This window comes from Rhea americana, unplaced genomic scaffold (genome assembly GCF_003343005.1).
Source record: "Rhea americana isolate MKP2758 unplaced genomic scaffold, rheAme1 scaffold_61, whole genome shotgun sequence".
Lineage (NCBI taxonomy): Eukaryota > Metazoa > Chordata > Aves > Rheiformes > Rheidae > Rhea > Rhea americana.
In genome coordinates this window covers 3,076,594-3,093,381 of record NW_028186768.1, presented here as the reverse complement: position 1 = coordinate 3,093,381, position 16,788 = coordinate 3,076,594, and the positions used below count along the sequence as shown (strand labels likewise).

Below are 16,788 nucleotides of genomic sequence, written 5' to 3'. Positions count from 1 at the left end.
GCCTCTTGGTGCACTGCAATATTTTGGGGTCATTCGCTTTGGTCTCTTTTGCTCCCTCCCGGTCTGAAGGCAGTGACCCCGTTTCCTCCTCTCCTTGCAAAATCTCTCTTTCTTGCCTCATTGGTGGTTAGACTTTTCCCTCTCCTCCTTCCTCTCCCCCTCTGTTCCTTGCCCATAAAGTTAAATATATATTTTTAGGGCAAAGGCTGTATCATTGCACTGATATTTGTTGGTTCCTCCTTGGTCTTCTCCCCTCCTTTCAGGTCTTTCTCAGTTTAGCAATGCAAATGCTTCAGGATCTTGTATGTTGGACATTTTTTTTTCTGTTACAGTTATTTATATAAAAAATAATTTATCAAAAAGGAAAATTAAAAAAAAAAATCTAGTCTGTCTTGGAACTTGTTTACCTTAAAATTACTGGAATCTAAATGTTTGAAAGTGTTGAAGCACAAACATGTATCATCTCTGTATATCTGTTCTTCTGTACTAAAGCACTCGAGTGACTAAATAAACGCGATCTCCATACCTAGTGCAAACGCGGCTGTGCAGTGCGGCTTGCTTTGGGGCTGCTGGGCTTCGGGACCCGTCGCCGAGGGGCCCCGCAGCGGCTGCGCCCCAGCCCGGCCCCTGGCCCCGCTGCCCGACGAGCCCTCGCCCTTTCTCTCCCCTCCCCGGTCCYGGCGTGGGGTCCGGGCGCCCGCAGGGGGCCGAAGGACACCCGAGAGATGGCTTAAAAAAAAAAAAAAGGCAAAATGACGTTTATTTTGTTAAAAAATAGGCAATTAGCTTCTTACAAAATACCGTCCAAATGGCTCTGCTATTTATTACAAAATAAGAGCTGCAGAAAACCGTCCTCTTTGCTTCTTGCTATTGCATTTCAGACGCTCGAGCGCCGCCGGCCGTTTCTTGCGCCGCTGGCGGCTTCCCGCTCCGAGGCCGCGCTCTGCGCCCTCGCCCCGCGAAACCCAACCAGCCGGCACCAGCTTCTTTATATTTCTCATCAGCGTTTTCCACTGATTTTTTGGAGACAGTGGAGAYGGCGACAGCCAGCCACCCCCCTGCCTGGACCCCCGGGAACCCTCCCCCCAAATCCCTCTTTTTTATGCTGCYGGGATGGGCTTGGGCGGGGGGTTGGGGGAATGGCTTAACGCCCCCCCAGCACAGCCCTAAAACACACAGGCGTAAACACGCGCTCAAGAGCTAGTTAAAAACTGCAGCAATAAATTACGTGAGAAAACTCAAATGCCCTTAGGGTGATGCTGGAAAGTACAAAAAAAGAAAAAATACCCACATATATACATATATATGTATATATATATACACATATATACACAGACATGTATCGTATACTGATAATCAACCCCAAAAGAGTGATTTAGCTACTTACTAGCTACCGTGGAGGGAAAAAAAAAAAAAGGCCATACGTGACACACAGCTGARCCCAATTTGGGGCCCGAATTCAGGGTCCAACCCGATTCGAGTCCCATGACAGAGCGGGGAGCAGAAAGGCAGCGCCTACGCGGGGCAGAGTCCCCGGGAGGACTTTGGAGACGCTCCGGCGGCTCCCGGGGCCCCAGCGCTGCGCGGGGGCCACCCGGCGGCTCCGGTGGGGCTGGGGACGCGGAGAGCTTCCTCGGCCAAAGCACCCCGCTCCCCCCGCCCAAAGACGCTTTTCCAGTTAGAGCCACTTTGTGGCACTCGGTTTTGTCCCTCTTCTGCCTGATCCTCCTCCCGTCCCTCTCCCTTTGCCGGTATAAAAATGGGAAAAGGGAAGATTGAAAAGCTGCTGGGAGCTTGATGAAGCCCCTTCCACCGCCGGGAAGCGGGAGAAGGTGGCGTCTGCCCGCGCACCCGCTCGCAGGGATGCCACCAGCTCGGGGCCCTCCCCACTGCGGACACGGCGGAAACGCAGGTTGGGTGTTAAAACACGGAGACAACACCAAAAACCCCACAGCCTTGCCCCAAAACAGCAGACACCGGTTTGAAGCAGCCGAGCCCGGACACTGCCGGGGGAGCTGCCCCCCACGAGCYGTGGGGGCGGTCGGGGCGTCGCGACGCACCCGAACGACCCCGAATACCTAGCAGCAGAACAGTCAAAGCTGCGAGAGACTTGGCCACAAACTGCTTCGCTTCCGAGCGCTAAAGCCCCGCACCCCGGCTGCGCCCGCTGCCCGAACCCCTCCGGCAGTCGGCGTGAACAGCCCACGTCTTCGGAGAGCCGGGAAGAACAGGACGGGAATTAGCGCCCGGTCTGGTGAAGACGATGCCGAAGGGCTCGCAGAAATGGCCTAAATTCCCAGCAGGAGCTATAAATGGCACCGGAGTGGGAGGGTCGGCAGGGGAGAGGGGCCGGGGAGGGGAAGAGCCGTCGTGACGGAGAACGCAAAGCCCCTTCCAGTGCCGCGGCTCGCCCGTCGCAAAGGCAGCGCCAGCAGCGCGAAGCTTAAGTGCGACCCTAGAAAGCYGGTAACATAAATTAAACTATCCAGATGTTTCTAAGGCAGTTCCTTCTGCATTTGCCTTTGGAAATAAAACAGGACCCCAGGTACTTCTGTACACGCTTCTGCAGGCGGAGACGCGGTAAACACGGCTCCACGCAGGGTCTCAGCCCTTACTGCAGTAGGACCTACACAAAAGCAGAGCATTTCGAGGAAGCTCTTGGCTTGCCAGCAGCATCTGCCCAGGCACTGCGGGGCCAGACAGAGAGGCACATGGAGGGGACAGAGCCCAAGGGAACCGTTCCTGGTGCCAGGAATAGGGAGTGCTCTCAGAAAACATGTAAAGTAGCCCGACTGCTCCTGGCTCAGCACAGAGCAGGCAGATCTGCCCACCTCGGGGGGCAGATGCAGCGTCCTCCCTGTGGATGAACCACACAGGTGAGGAGGGTTAAGGCAACTATGATGTGGGTTGGGAGCAGGTTTAGGACCCGGCAGAGATGCTTCCAGCCTTGTCTTGGACGGAGGTGCCTCAGGATCTGGTAGGGAGCATCCAGCAGAGAGGGGCAAGATTCTCCTGCTGCCTGCTGAGAAGGCRGGAACGGACGAGTTGCTTTGGCACATCACTTCCCAGGCCTTCTCCTGGCCTTCCGCCAGCTTCCTAGCTTCAACCCAGCTACGTCCAGCTCCCCTCAGAAGAGACAGGATCCCCGGAGGTCCCGGACTTTGCTCAGTTCGGAGGTCAGTGAYCGGCTCATCTGCTTTGTGGTGAACTTCATGCTCTTGGCGGCCTCCACAGCGCGGGACAGAGACCAGTTGAGGTCCTCCAAGTCATCAAGGTCCAGGGTGAGGGGGCGGTGGAGGCCAGCAGCTTGCTGGTGGGTGGCCCGTGGTGTCCGTTCTGCCTGTCGGTACCCGGCAACGTGATGGAGGGGGAGGCCAGCCAAGGCTGGGGCTGAGGTAGATACTGCTGGGGAGCAGTAGCTGGAAAGAAGAAGAGGACATTGGCATGGCTGTGCTCCATGGACTGCACAAACCCAAAGCTCCACATGTATCTGYCCAGCTGTGCTCCAGAAAGGGTCCTGGCTGGATGCACATGCATGGTGCAAGGACCCYGCACTACATCCAGGCTGGAAGGCTTCATGGAGAACCCAGACTGCACAGCACCGCTGTGCTCTTCCCTCTCCATTCCCCTGCTGAGATTTTGATGTTTTTCTTAATCTCTCTCCCTCACCTCATCCATCTCCAACCCCCTCACCGCAACTCCCAACACCCTCTTTGCTCTCCTCTATGCAGAAAAATCTCTGAAGGAGAAATGGGCTGCGTGGCCCAGCTCTCAGCTGGGTGCTGCCTGCATGAGCCGTTGGGAAGCTGAGGTATACTGGCAAACTGGCAGGACCTAGCGTCAGCTCTAGTGGGGTCACAGGGTTAGAGGGTGCTCGCAGGGGCACACAGCCACTGTGTGCTGCACACCATCCTTGGTGACCACCCCCTATCAGCTAGGACATCCATGGCCCAGCTGTTCCTGGAGCTGCCCCTCATTCCCCCTGGGATGCTGATCTCCTACCCGCCTCCTGGTTCCCCTCCCAAGGCAACGCAGGGCATCCTTACAGCACGGAGGGCACGTAAGGCACGAGGGGGACCGGTGCAAGGTAGCTGACACTGGCTGCAGCAGGGCTGGCTGCCAAGTACCAAAGTCCAGGCTGCTCCAGCTTCTCGGCTCTGGGAGCAACATGGGAGCCTGGAGACGACGTGCTGTCCGAGCCGTGCTCTGCTGCAGAGAGAAACACAGTCAGACGTCGCCTGGAGGATGCACACAGGGAGGAAACCTCTYGGCTGCTAGGCTGGGCTGCCACATTAGGGGTTAATCTGACCAGTGGACACAGCCTGCACCCGTTACTGGGAATCCGAGTGCCCCACAGGACAGGCTATGGGACTCAGAGAGTGTCATTTATTACTCTGGGCAGTATGCCAGCACTTACAAGAAGGGTCTTAAGATCCTGCCCTGTCCCCCACCCCCAGCCTTCATTAGTGGATCAGCTATGATTTATGTAAACATGGCTGTCTAGCAAACATGTGCTGGCTTTGGTCACCCACCGTGTGCTGCTCTGTCCCTGGTGTTGGGCGTGGGGGCGTCCCGGAGTGCCTGGCAYGTGGGACAGCGTGTCTTCCTTGCAGTGCTCTGCTGGGGCTGTCTCACCGCATCTCCCACCGAGGAAGTGGCTAAAGAGAGAGTGGAGGAGCAAGTCTGCAAAAATTCCCCCTTTGCAGAGAACGCAAGAGGCGATTGGGAAAGAGCAAACTGGCAACTACAGCAGCGCGGCGTGGCCTGCGGGCTGGGAAACAAGACAAAGCCCTTTCATGTGCAAAACGCTCTGCCAAGGGATATGGAAAGTGCACTGCACATGTTTAGTTCAGTTACTCGCAGCAACCGGACACAACAGAGCTTTGCTCTCTGCTGCTACCTGGAAACAGCTCGGCAAGCACGAGGCCCCAGGCAGGAGACAAAGCGGTTGCATATAAACAGGGCGCTGCACACAGAAATCTTTAGCCGAACGAAAGGGTTGGACACGTATTGCCACTTGTCCCCGGGTCATTGTGAAAGGCTGCATCAAGAAACAAGGAGTGCATTGGGTTACTAAGTGCAGGCTCCCCAGCAAGGACCAAGGCCCACGTGCGGCTTTGCCAGGGCAGGGAGGCTGGCCAAGGGCACCAGGAGGGCAGAGAYGCCTGGGCGTGTTTGCGGCAGTGACGGAGAGCCTGAAGCCGCCGCGCAAAGGCAATGTCCTTGGATGGAGTAGAGCTTGCCCTCACTCTGGAGCACCGCTGCCCTCGTCTCCTCTCCTAATCCCCAGGAGATGCCATGGCTGGAGCAGCCTCTGCTCAGCCCTGCGCTTGGCAGGCAGAGCCAGACCTTTTCCAGAGAGATGGGAGCTCCCCCTCTGCCCGTTGCAAACTCTGCCTGCCTTTTCCCTTCCCCATCCCACCCAAAACGGCCAGTGGAAAGTGGTCTCCTATCTCTCTCCCTCGAGTCTTGTAATTCTGTAGTTACTTAATGAATTAATGTCTGAAGTCATTAACAGCTCCATTAACAGGGAACTGGGAAGCCCTCCGAGATCGCAGACAAAAAGGCGGTTTTCCTGCTTGGGATCTGATGAGCGCCGGCAGAGATGCCCTCGCGCCCTGCTCCCGAGGGGCTGCGTGCTGGGCTGCTTACCGGCCGGCGGCCGGCTCCCGCGGCAGTGGGGGCACGAAGGAGCGCCCGGCTCTCCTCTTGGTGCTGGGGAGGCGAGCGGCRCCGCGTGGTACCACGTCCCTGCGGAAACACAGCCTGAGCTCGCCAGCAGGCCCCGAAAAAGCCCCCGCGCGCAGTCTGGCATCGACCTCCAGCAGCAATCGTCGCCGTGGGCTGGGACCCGCCTGCTTTGCACCCACCTGTGTATTGGCCCTTAACCGTCMCCGTGTCCGGCAGGCTCCGAGGGCTCTTCCGAGGGGAGAGCACGGCTTTGGACCGCCCATCCCAGGGCCCGGCTGGTGAGCGATCCGACTCTGAGACTGCAGCAGAAAGGACGGGGGTCAGCGTGGCGCCTCCGGCACCACCGCGGCGTGGCAGTGGGGCCACTCRCACCGCTGCCCCAGGCGTTCGTTCCTGGGGAGGAGGGTGATCGCAGGAAGGCGTCGGTATCCGTCAGTACTGAGGGACCCCTGCTTGGCATGCCAAAAATGGCATCACATCGGCAGCACAACGTTGCAGGGTTTGCCCTGAGCTGAGTAGTGTGTGGGGGGGTCCCAGGCCTCCTGGGGGTCCTGCCAAGGCACCTTGCCCTCCACAGCCCTGCCAGCATCCTCTCTCCGTTTCGGGAAGGGGAAAGCGGCCTGGCAGGGAGGAGCGTGTCCCCGCTGCCCCCTCCGAGCAGGCAGACTGGCCAGCCTGGCCCCCGGCGCAGTCTCACTTACTGAGGTCCAGCTCTGGCCCGTCCCGCGGCAGCGATGCTGATCTCCCCCTCCGCGCTGGCTTGGTCGCCAGGGCCGGCTTCCCCCGTGCCACGGCACTCGGCTCCCTGCGGATGACACAGAGCTGCTGTCAGTGGGATGGCTCACGGGGCTGGGGACCACAACCACGCGGGGGACCAGGGAGCCTCRAATGAGGAACAACCGACGGACCCGGACTGGGGCAACAGAGATGCAGGGGGCACTCCGGGGAGTTTTCTGCCTACGGAACCSACAGCGAGAGTGAGGTGCTCCTGGAAGAGGCAGCAGCCGGAGGTCCCTGTGGCTGCTGAGGGCTGTGAATTAATGCAGGATGCTGCTCAGCACCTCCTGGAGGTGTGCCTGCCCGAGGGTGCACAGGGACCCTTCTGCTGCATCCCTGTAACCTCCACAGTAACGGCCTGGTTCTGCTCTCATGACATCTGTGAGATCCCTCGGGGTCCCCTCATGCAACCCCCCAGTCTAACATCCCGGTTGAGCCAGGCTCCTTCTCTCTTCCCTGCCGCGAACCTCTTCCAGCTCCCGGCAGAAGTGGGAGACCTCCCTGCGCCTACAGGTCAGGCAGGGGCTAACCGCRCAAAGCGGTCCTGCCCCCCGCTAGAGGTGGCTGCCGTCCGCCCCCGCTCGGTGCTGTTTGGAGGGAAGCCCCCGGGGTGCTTTGCCACGTACTCGGAGGGCGCCGGGTCCTTGGGGGCCAGCCYGTTCCCCACCGTCTGCCTCCGGGCCTTTGCAGGGCGCGGAGAGGCTCTTCCCGCCGGGTGGCTGCGCGGTCGGTGCAAGCTCTCCTCCAGCCTCTGCTGCAGCCGCGACACTTCATCCCGCAGCGCGCGGATCGCCTGGCTGCCGGCGGCAAGGAGCCAGTGAGGAGCGGCCTTGAGACACGGGCAGGTTTGCACCCCTGGCCCCGCTGTGCCCTGTCCCGGGTGACACGGGGTGCAGCGGAGCGGGGGGAGCRGCCAACCCTCCCCGCCGGCAGGACTGAGCCCGGGCCCGTTTGCRTGCACAGACGGTTTCTATGGAGAACCCACAACAGCCATCACAGGGCTGAGAGTGCAGCAGTTCTGCCAGCCTGTGCGCCGCCCAGCACGGTGAGGAACACACGCCCGTCTCTGCCACGAGCTGCCACTGTCCTCTGGCCACACAGCTCAGCATTTCTCCCACCGGGGAAAACACCACGAGACACTGCCCACGTTGACAGGGTGCAAGGGGTGTCTCGGGTCCCGTCTCCAGTGCCACAGTTCCCCCTGCTTCCATGCATGAGCACCAGGCAGCAGCGAGGAAGATGATGGACCTTTTACCCAAGCACCCAATGGCAGCCAGGATTTGAGGAGCCTCCAGGGTCTCTGGAGCTCATTAGTGGTGCTCTGTCACCTCCACCCAAGGGGCAGGCTGCACCCACAAACACCCTGGCACCCAGCCCAGGCACCCTGGGCTGCACATCCCAACCGCTGGAGATCATTGCAGCTCCCATGGGCAGCAGGGTATGGGGAGGTCGTTGGCTCCCTTCTCTGCCCRGTCCCAGCCCTCGTGCTGCTCCGTATCCCAGCCGGCAGTGATACGCACGGAACAGGGAGGCCGCCGACCGGCATGGCCATATCCAGGCTCCGCTGCCTCCCTCCCTCTGCAGCGGCCGTGGGGACGTGCCACCTGGCAACGCTCCCGGAAGCGTACGCTAACGTTGCCCAAGGATGCGACGCGCCCCGGCCTTGCCCCACTGGAGGCACAACCCCGGCCTCCCGCGCGCAGGAGGGCTGTCTGGCTCTCCACAAGCCCATGCCGTGCCAGGCAAGCCCGATCAGCCCTCCAGCTAGAGTCAGAGTGCTGCGTCAGGGCCCATGCCCAGGACCAGCACCAAGATGAACCCATCAACAGGTAGGCAGCTGCCTTTCTGCACTGGGGTGTCCAAAGCTGGCTCAGAGCTCACCACATGTCATGAGTTTAGTGACCTCAGCCCAAGCAGGTGACAAGCTTTGGCCTCTAGCCGTGARCAGCTTCCCCAGGAAGAAGCACAGCCATTAAATTCCTCTTTCCAGCAGGGGAAGACTGAGCTCCCACCAGGTGGGAAGGCACTGGTGCTCTTKGGACTTGCTCTGCATCTGTGCCTTGGCTTGCTCACTCTGGGGTCCCCAGGACCTTGTGTCACCCCCCAATTCAGCCCATCTTYGGTAGGGAGGAGGGGACAGACACTCACTCGCGCTCCATGCGGGAGCCCAGCAGGTCATGGTGAACCTTGGCGAGGGACGGCATGGTGGTGGCTGGACCCCCGGTCTTACCAGGCAGGTGGCTGTAAGTGCTGGCACAGCTCCTCCCTTCCACCTCTGCCTCCGAGTCCGTGTGAGCTGGGGAGGAAAGAGGACATGCTGGACCCAGATCGGTGATACAGGAAGTGTTTCTTTTCCCCAGCAGAAGATGCTTGGGAGAGCAAAGCCAGCAGACATGAGGGCAATCCCTGCGTGTAGGCACCGCTCAGTGCCAGCCTCTGAAGGTGCACAGACAGCTCCACTGGTGGGTGCCAGCCCTTAAACTGGAGCCTCTTTCATCCTTAGAGCTGCAGCCCCCCCCCCCAAGATCTTTTATTTCTGGAAGGCCCAGGCAGATGTAAGGGGTGGTAAGAGCTGCTAGGGAGGAGGAAGAACCAGAAAATAAACTACTTAAAAAAATCCCATCAGTTGCAGCTCTTACATAGTCTAGAGTGGAAAATAATTCTTTACCCAAGCATGTGGTRGGGAAGGTCGCTGCCCCCAGGGACTCCTCGCTCCCCACTCTGCTTGCCCCAGCCCGGGGCCGGACGCTGTCTACTCACTGCCATCAGCGTCAGGTGCCACCTCACTGGCAACGCTGTCTGCCCACCGGGGAGGGGAGCTGGTTTGCGAGGCAGTGCTGGGGGGCAGGCTGGGCCCCCGCGTGCCGTCCTGGGGTGGCCCATGCCYGGAGGTTGTATAGATGCCCATCAGTGCCTTTTCTGAGGGAAGCGGGGCTGCCTCTCTCTTCTGCAGTGGATGGAGGGTTGAGGGAGTGGAGATGGGGCCAGATCTTCCCAGCGAGCCAGGTGTCCTGAGGACAAGATGGGTCATGGAGGCATCCCCCAAGCTACCCTCTAGCCCGTCCATGCTTGGTCAGCCCCATCCAGCACTGGACTCATCCCCTTTGTGGATCACCCTGCACACCTCCAACTCATGCCAGGAAGGTCTCTGGGCCCCCCAGCCCCACTCCCTCCTTCTGCCTCTGCCAGGATCTCTTTCCCAGTCACTGCTCCCCTCTGATTCCCCAAATCCACCTCTTTCACTTCACACCGAGCAAATAGCCTGCTTCCTCGCAGCCTGCCCTAGGGCTGAGGGTGACGGGGCAAGAGAGAGCCATACTCAGCATGTGGGGGATGGTGCTCCAGCGTGTGCATCAGCGGAGACACCCTGCTGGCCTCTGAGCCCACAAACCCACTGTCCGTCTCTGGTGATATGATACGCTGCTCCTGCAACGAGAGGGAGAGCTGGGTTGCAGCGGTGGTGGTGCTAGCTGTGACACACATGCCCAAGGGACATTAGGAGAGCCACCGGGCTGCCGGTTGCCTCCAAGGGACGGGGCTGCCCTGCCTCCGAGAGGTGTCWGAAGATGCTCATGTAGTGGGGACTATTTAGGCACATCGGAAATAGAGGTAAAGCTTGGTCATTGCAGGAGGAAGATGTGGTGCATGCCCAGGGAGCACACTGCAGAGCCACAGCCAAGACCACTGCTGTCCCCAAGGTGCTCAGGGCCAGTCTGCACCCCAACATCACCTCCCAGCGATGGGGGACCTCAGCTYGGCACTTGGCCCTGAGGACTCACCTCCGCCTGGGCAGGTTTTGCCTGTCGGCAATGCTCATGGAGCCGGTGCTCAGAGGCAGCACTGCCCGTCTTGCTGCTGTGGCGGGAGAGGGGTGCCTGCAGCTGCGGTGGTTCGGGGACCCCCACCGGGGACTTGACCGTCGTGGCTGCGGCGAGCGGCTCCTGCTTGCCGGCGGAGGGCAGGCGGCCGCTGTTCCCTACTGGCCGTGGTTGCTCCCTGCGAGACAGCGGCCCCGCTCTCCTCTCCGGGGTTTGCCTGCAGGAGCAGAAAAAACACCTCTGAGTACTGGCAGCCCTGTGGCAAGCAGCCCTCGGGCAGAGATCTCCTCTGTTCACGGCTGCCTGTCATAGGGAGTGACAGGCAGTCACTCTCTGTTATTGTCGGGCTTTGAAAAATGCAGTGTTTTATTCTTAGAGACTTGGGGAGCCCAACCTGAGATGCTCTGAAAAGCTGCTGTGGCTKCAAGTGCTCCAGGCACAAGTCTAGTTTGTGTTCGCAGCAGCCAGAACAACGTGYTCCTATGACCAACACTCATCCTTGCGTGCAAGCAACGGGGCAGAGCAAGCGCTGAGAACACCGACAAAATCCCATGCATGGGAAGCCCTGGCACTGACAGCARCAAGGAAAATCTTTCAAATGCTACCCAATGTGGAGAAGGAGCTTGATGCAGCCATGGAGGCCGTTCACTATCATTGCCAATAACATAAAACCTGAGGAGCTGATCAGCTTCTCCCAAGCAATTTAATCTCTGTCTTCCCCAAAGTACACCATACAAGTGATGTACAAYATCTTTTAATATACATTTACAGTGGAAAAAGTACTAAAAGTCATKTCTTGATTTCTCCTGAGAGTATGGGCCTGCAGCGTGTTTCCTTCATTCTCCAACCCCTTTTCAGACCCTCCTGCTTGCCTCATCTGGGCAAGTTAGGCTCCCATAACACTTACAAGGGAGAGGTCCCGATGTCAGTCCTCTCCTCTAGTAACTGTGTCCTGCAGGAGATCTTGCCCAGGCCACTCTCCCCTTCCRCAGGCCCATCCACCTCCTCTGGGGACTGGCTCCCTGCCAGGCTCAGCTGCTCCAGGCTCAGTGATGCCGGCAAGGATTTGAAGTGCTTGTACCTGGTGGCCAAAGGGAGATCCATGCTTGCTCTAAGCTGYCTGGGATAGCAAACACCAACCCAGGATTTCACTGTGCTCAACATTGGCAAGAGATGCTCTAGCTCCTACTCCGTTTTGGCTCCCTGGACGGGGGCACCCAGCACCTGGCTGGTGGCTTGTGTGTGGGGCTCTGCTCCCTGCCCATGGCCACGTTTCTATGCAGGAGCTGCTGTGCATGAATTGACCCAGGGCCCATGCAAAGTGGTTCGGTTTTGGGGAGGCAGCAAACATAGCCATGCTGCAGGCCTTTGCTGAGGAGATGYCCAGGCCCAGGGGAGCAGGACTGTGAGACGGAGCCTGCTGTGATGGTATTGGCCTGGAAAGTCACTCTGAACACCAGATCCGTCATCCGTCCCCCGCCTTCCCCATCACAAGGCCACACACATCTGGCCCTACGTGACAGATGCTTACTGCTCTAGCAGGTCACCGAAGTCTTCCTCCACCCGGAGCTGCTTGTGCCAGAAGGGCTTGGGGAGCTCAGCTCCTGCCTCGCTCTCCCCACTCGCAGAGCTCGCGCCGGTGCCCAGTCGGGTGCTGGTGAGGGCCACCTGCGTGGGGCTCTGCAGGGCACAAAGAGGGAAGGGGGCTTGGAGGAGCAGGGTCCCTGCAGCTCCTGCCCACGGCTGGCAGCCAGGCAGAGGGAGAGGTCGCAGCRCTCTACCTCAGCCAAGCCTGGATCCCCCACCCAGCCCAATCTGCCCTTCGCAGCTCGAAATAGCAGCAGCCACATGAGTTAGCAACCTGCCGGGCTGCTGAGCTTACCTCGGGGTAGGGGGTGCGTGCGGCTGGCATCGGGGCTTGCAGCGAGGGAGTCGGGGAAGACATGCACGTCTCAGAGAGTGGCACCGGCGAGTGGCCAGCAGAGCCCGGCTCCGAACAGCTCCGCGGGGAAAACTGGCTCTGAGCTGCTCGCTCGAGCTGATCTTTCAGCTCCTCCAGACGCATCCCCAGGCAGAATATCTCCCCTTCTACTGCGCTGAAAGACAGCCGCCCGTCAGCCCAGGCCAGACAAACAGCCAGTCGGCAAACTGAGCCTGGGCTGGGCTTCAGGTGAGCTGCGAAGGGCTGGGAGCAACCAGCTACTCGGCTTTGCTGGCTTGGAGAGGGCAGCAAGCTACTGCGCAAAATTCACTGGCCTTGCACTGTCCTTAGGTAGCCCGTAGCATCCCCAGGAAATGCAAATAGGTAGAATAAATAAGAGTACATCCAGCACAGCACTACCATCCCATTCATGAGGGTGCGTTAATCGACATGGGTTCAGCCTGGCCAATCGAAACATCCATGTGTGCACCTTCCTGCTGAAACACACCCAGTCCTCAGGATCAGCCACCCTCCTGTCCCTGTCTGAGCAACATTCTCCTTCTTTGCATCGCTCTGGGGCACTTACATGGCCTCATAGCCTCAGTGTGTGGGCACTCCACATCACTGGAGCAGAGCCTCCATACCTGGGAGGTAGGGCAGGGCTGGAAACTTCAACCACATGGGGAAACACGGCAGGGCAGGACTGTGGGACTTGCTGRTGGTAGCAAATACCATCGCAGAGTGGGGAACTGAACTCTTGTCCCTCCTGTCCTGAGTTAAAACACCTACCGGTCTGGATCAAATTCCCCTGAAGCTCCTGGGTCCTGCTGCAGYCTGCGGTTCTCCTCCCGGGCTTGCAGGTATGCTCGTTCCAGTGTGTCCTGAGTGTCCTTCAGCTTCCTAAACCTCTGCAGCACAAAGGCAGCACATCTAAGCCAGAAATCTCAGCCCTGCATGCCTAGATCCCACCCGTTGCTCCGCTGTGGTTCCAATCCCATCTAACTGTGCTGGGGGGACAAACCCTGTATCACCCTGTCCACATGCACAGTTATGCCTCTGTGTCTCCTGGGGTGCCCCTGGCCCAGTTTGTCTCATGGACCTTTCACACTGGGAGTCCCAAAGCAGGTCCCAGAGAGGACTTGCAAGCTGAGCAGGTTAATCCAGAGCAAGGTATGCTCAAATGCAACTTTGCATCCTCTGGGATGTGGCTGTGGGGTCTGATGGGCTGCCTAGGATATGGGTCTGACAGCGACTTCTCTGAGCCTGTTGACACCATCCATGGGTCCAGCCCCAGCCCCAGGGGAGAGCCGAGATGGTGAGTCTTGGCCATCCCACTGCCAGACACCACCGCTGAGGAGGATCAGATGAGGACAACTACTCCTTGATGGGAGCATTGCTCCCAAGGGCAGACACAAGCACAAGTGCACTGCTGGCTACAGCACCAGCAGCTTGCAATAAGAATCTGACCACATCCCAGGACAGCAAATCTCATTATGGCCCTGACACCAAAAAGAGAAACAGCCAGCATCCCAGACAGAGAAAAGGGGGTTGTCCAGCCACAGACGCAGTGAAACTGTAGCTCTGGCTGCTCTCACTTAGAGCTGAACCGGGTGCAGTCCCATGTAAACCAACCCTTGGGGTGCAGCATGTCCCCTCCGCATTGCTGTTCCCCTTTCCTGCTCTGCAACACCTCCAACTCCTGCAACACACAGCCCAGGAGATGTGGCAAACCACAGTGCAAAGGCAGGGATCTGGATAAAAGCAATGGGCTCTGCCAGAGGAGGAGCACGGCAGCTTCAGTGAGCCCAGCCAGGCCTCTGCTCTGTGGGGTGTCTTGGGCATTACTGAGGTCCCAGGAAGGGCTGACGTACCTGGAGCTGCTCCTGTGGCGTGGACTTCCCCGCCTGGATCCAGGCTTCAAAGGACTCCACCTGGTCAGGAGAGAAAGGGGTGAACTGAGCCCTGCCCTGGGAGATACCACAGGGGCAGAAACCCATTTCGTCCTCCTGTGTGGGGCGGCTTCACCACCTCCAACATCCAGCCCCAAGGTCGGCATTGAGCCCCGTCGTCCTCTCCAATGCCTGGGGTTGCTGTGCCCCRACTTGCCTGAGCCTGAAACTTGCGGGTCTGTCCTGCCAGTGTCCGTGTGAGCTGAGTTCCCGGGCACAGGTGTTGCCCTGGGAACCTGCACTCTCCTGAGCACACATAGCAGCTTGCCCCGGAGAAAGAGGGCGAATGAGACTGGGGCAACGTCCCCTGGTTGACTGGTCCTTGTGCTGGCTCTGCAACAAAAGGCAAAGACAAGGCRATGCTGGTGACCACCAGGAACACCTAGTTCCCCAGCCACAGGACAAGTCGGCCCTGGGTAAGGGGTCTTGGCTGAAACTTCCCSGATGCCATGTAGGAGTGCAATGAAATGAAATTCCCCAAAGTTGGTCAGGTGGGATGGAGAAAAGCAGTTTAACCTACCTGTGTCCACAGAGGGCTGCAGGGCTGTGGAAGGGGCAGGGGCAGCGCTGATGGCTGCTGTCCTCGCCTGTGGGATGCTGAAGGCCATGACCTTGGAGCTGGTCCCCACGGTCCCCATGTGGACGCTGTGGCTGGGCTTCGGCGGATCGGCGTACAAGCTCACCTGAGAAGCAAGGAGATGAATTTGGAGCATTCAAAGGGAAGAAACTGCTCTTTGTGGGGGTAGGTGTCCCTTGTCCCCTCCTGGTTCCCTGGCCACATAGCATCATGGTAAGAGTCATGGAGCCAGTGGCTCCATTGCGGAGTGCCAGCCGTATCGGCTCTGGCTCAGATCAGCCATAGCCCCTGGGCAGATGAGGGTAGCAGGTTTCCCAACGGAAAGAGCAGTGCCCGCGAGGGGCAGGGATSCAGATGTGCCCCTCTGAGAGCTCAGAGATGTGTGCACGCTCCGTACCCTCTGGCTGCTGAAAAAACGCTTTGGCCAACTCCTTTCAGCACCAGGAAACCCACCCTTAGCAGAAGGTTAGGTTAGTCCTTAAACCTGGCTCTGCTCCGTGCCAGGACTTGCTCCTCCAGCCCTGTAGGAGCAGAAAGCGAATYGCAGCAGTCCCACCATCTGCCCACGGCCACAGGCCTAACTATTCTGCAGGAGAGCCTCGAACAGCTCCGGGTGGAAGACCCTTCCCCAGCACCTTCCTTTCTCTGAAGCTGAGGAGCAAACACATCCTCGCCTCGAACGCCAGAGGCGCGCAGGGGTCCGACCCCTGTCCCCTTTGGGGCCAGACCCCACCCTAGCGTCTGCTTCCCCCCCGCCCTGCCGTTTGCAGCAGGCTGCCCCCGACGCCCCCAGACCCAGCGCAAATCACCGCCCGGCCAGGGCTCCCGTTCGCGTCCCGGAAAGCAGCCGCCGAGGAGGGGACGAGCTGCTCAGCCCCCGCCGCCCTCCACGCCGCGCAGGCACTGCCCCGCTCCTCGTCCCGCCGCGGCTCCACCCGGCCCCTTCCTCGCAGCAGATGCTTGATTAACCAAAACGATTAAAAACTAAACCCAGCGGCTGCAGGCACGAGCGATCGCGAGAGCGCGGCAGGCGAGCGGGAGCAGACCGCAGCGCGGACCCAAGCTGCCCGCGGAGCCGGGGAGCCGCAGCGGCCCCGCGCCTGCCCGGCCGCTGCCGTCCTGCGGGGCTGCCCGGGATTTCGGCATCCTGCGGCGCAGCGCGGAGGGAAGCGGGGCAGCGAGCCGGCAGGCTGCCCAGGCGCGAGCGGCTCGAGGCGTCCCCGCCGCCCGCGGTGATCCAGGCACGGGGACCGGCGCCGGTGGCCTCCTCCCTCCCTCGGCCCCCGATAACCCGGCCCTGGACCGGGATATGGCCGCGGCGGGAGACGTGGGGCACCGCCTTCACGGCCGGCCCAGGGCACAGCGGYCGGAGGGAGTAGGAAGGTCCCCCGAGGCTCTGCACCCGCTGGCCGGGACAGCGGCGCCGCTCTCTGCTCGCGAGCCCACTGGCCTCCCCGGCTTTCCAGCAGCCTCCGGGAGCTCTTGTAAGGAAAAGAGGCACGTGACGTTTCCCCCAAAGYGCCGTTTCTTCCCCAAAACCAGCTGGGCGGGGCGGCGGAGCTGCAGCTTTCACGGCGGGGTCCCCCCTCGGCCTGGTGGCACCTCAGCGTCCCGCCCCGAGGCGCCGCGTCCGGCCGCCATCTTGGTGACGCGCCCCCGGGGGTTGGAAATGGCGGTCGCCGCCATGTTGGGGAGGGCGGGAGGCGGAAAGGGGAAGCAAGCAGGGCCCGGTCTCGCGCGCGGAGCCGCCCCCAGGCCTCGGGGACTGCCTAGGGCGCCAGCGCTGGCCCCCGGCCCGGCCCTCCCCTCGGGGGCTGCCGCCGCCGCCGTGCCGCCGCCACGCCGCCCACCTTGGCGCCCAGCCGCAGCTGGTCGATGGTGTTCTCGGCCTCGGCGTACTTGGTCAGCAGCTTGTGGTAGTCGTCCTGCGAGGGCGGAGAGACGGCGAGGGGCGTCAGGGCTCCTCGCCCCACCACCGCTGCCCCGTCCCGTCCCCCCCGCCACCGTCCCCGCCCGGGAGTCACCTGCAGCTGCTGCACCAGCTGGGTGGCTTGT

The 16,788-nt window shown here is 60.4% G+C and overlaps 1 protein-coding gene across 1 annotated transcript in view; it reads right to left on the bottom strand.

Annotated features, from left to right (window-relative positions):
- Positions 1-762: 762 nt before the first annotated feature.
- Positions 763-16,788, bottom strand: part of AKNA (AT-hook transcription factor) — an 18,123-nt gene continuing 2,097 nt past the window's right edge. Inside the window, exons 3-21 of the mRNA XM_085320072.1 lie at positions 16,584-16,783; positions 14,677-14,839; positions 14,314-14,489; positions 14,079-14,138; positions 12,997-13,115; positions 12,169-12,382; positions 11,818-11,966; positions 11,194-11,367; positions 10,248-10,503; positions 9,788-9,894; positions 9,229-9,479; positions 8,617-8,764; positions 7,095-7,265; positions 6,393-6,496; positions 5,871-5,990; positions 5,653-5,751; positions 4,533-4,658; positions 4,047-4,209; positions 763-3,419 (exon numbers count right to left, since the gene is read on the bottom strand). Coding sequence (XP_085176198.1) covers positions 3,128-3,419; positions 4,047-4,209; positions 4,533-4,658; positions 5,653-5,751; positions 5,871-5,990; positions 6,393-6,496; positions 7,095-7,265; positions 8,617-8,764; positions 9,229-9,479; positions 9,788-9,894; positions 10,248-10,503; positions 11,194-11,367; positions 11,818-11,966; positions 12,169-12,382; positions 12,997-13,115; positions 14,079-14,138; positions 14,314-14,489; positions 14,677-14,839; positions 16,584-16,783 — 3,092 coding nt within the window. The 3' untranslated portion in view covers positions 763-3,127. The remainder of the gene's footprint in view (positions 3,420-4,046; positions 4,210-4,532; positions 4,659-5,652; positions 5,752-5,870; positions 5,991-6,392; positions 6,497-7,094; positions 7,266-8,616; positions 8,765-9,228; positions 9,480-9,787; positions 9,895-10,247; positions 10,504-11,193; positions 11,368-11,817; positions 11,967-12,168; positions 12,383-12,996; positions 13,116-14,078; positions 14,139-14,313; positions 14,490-14,676; positions 14,840-16,583; positions 16,784-16,788) is intronic.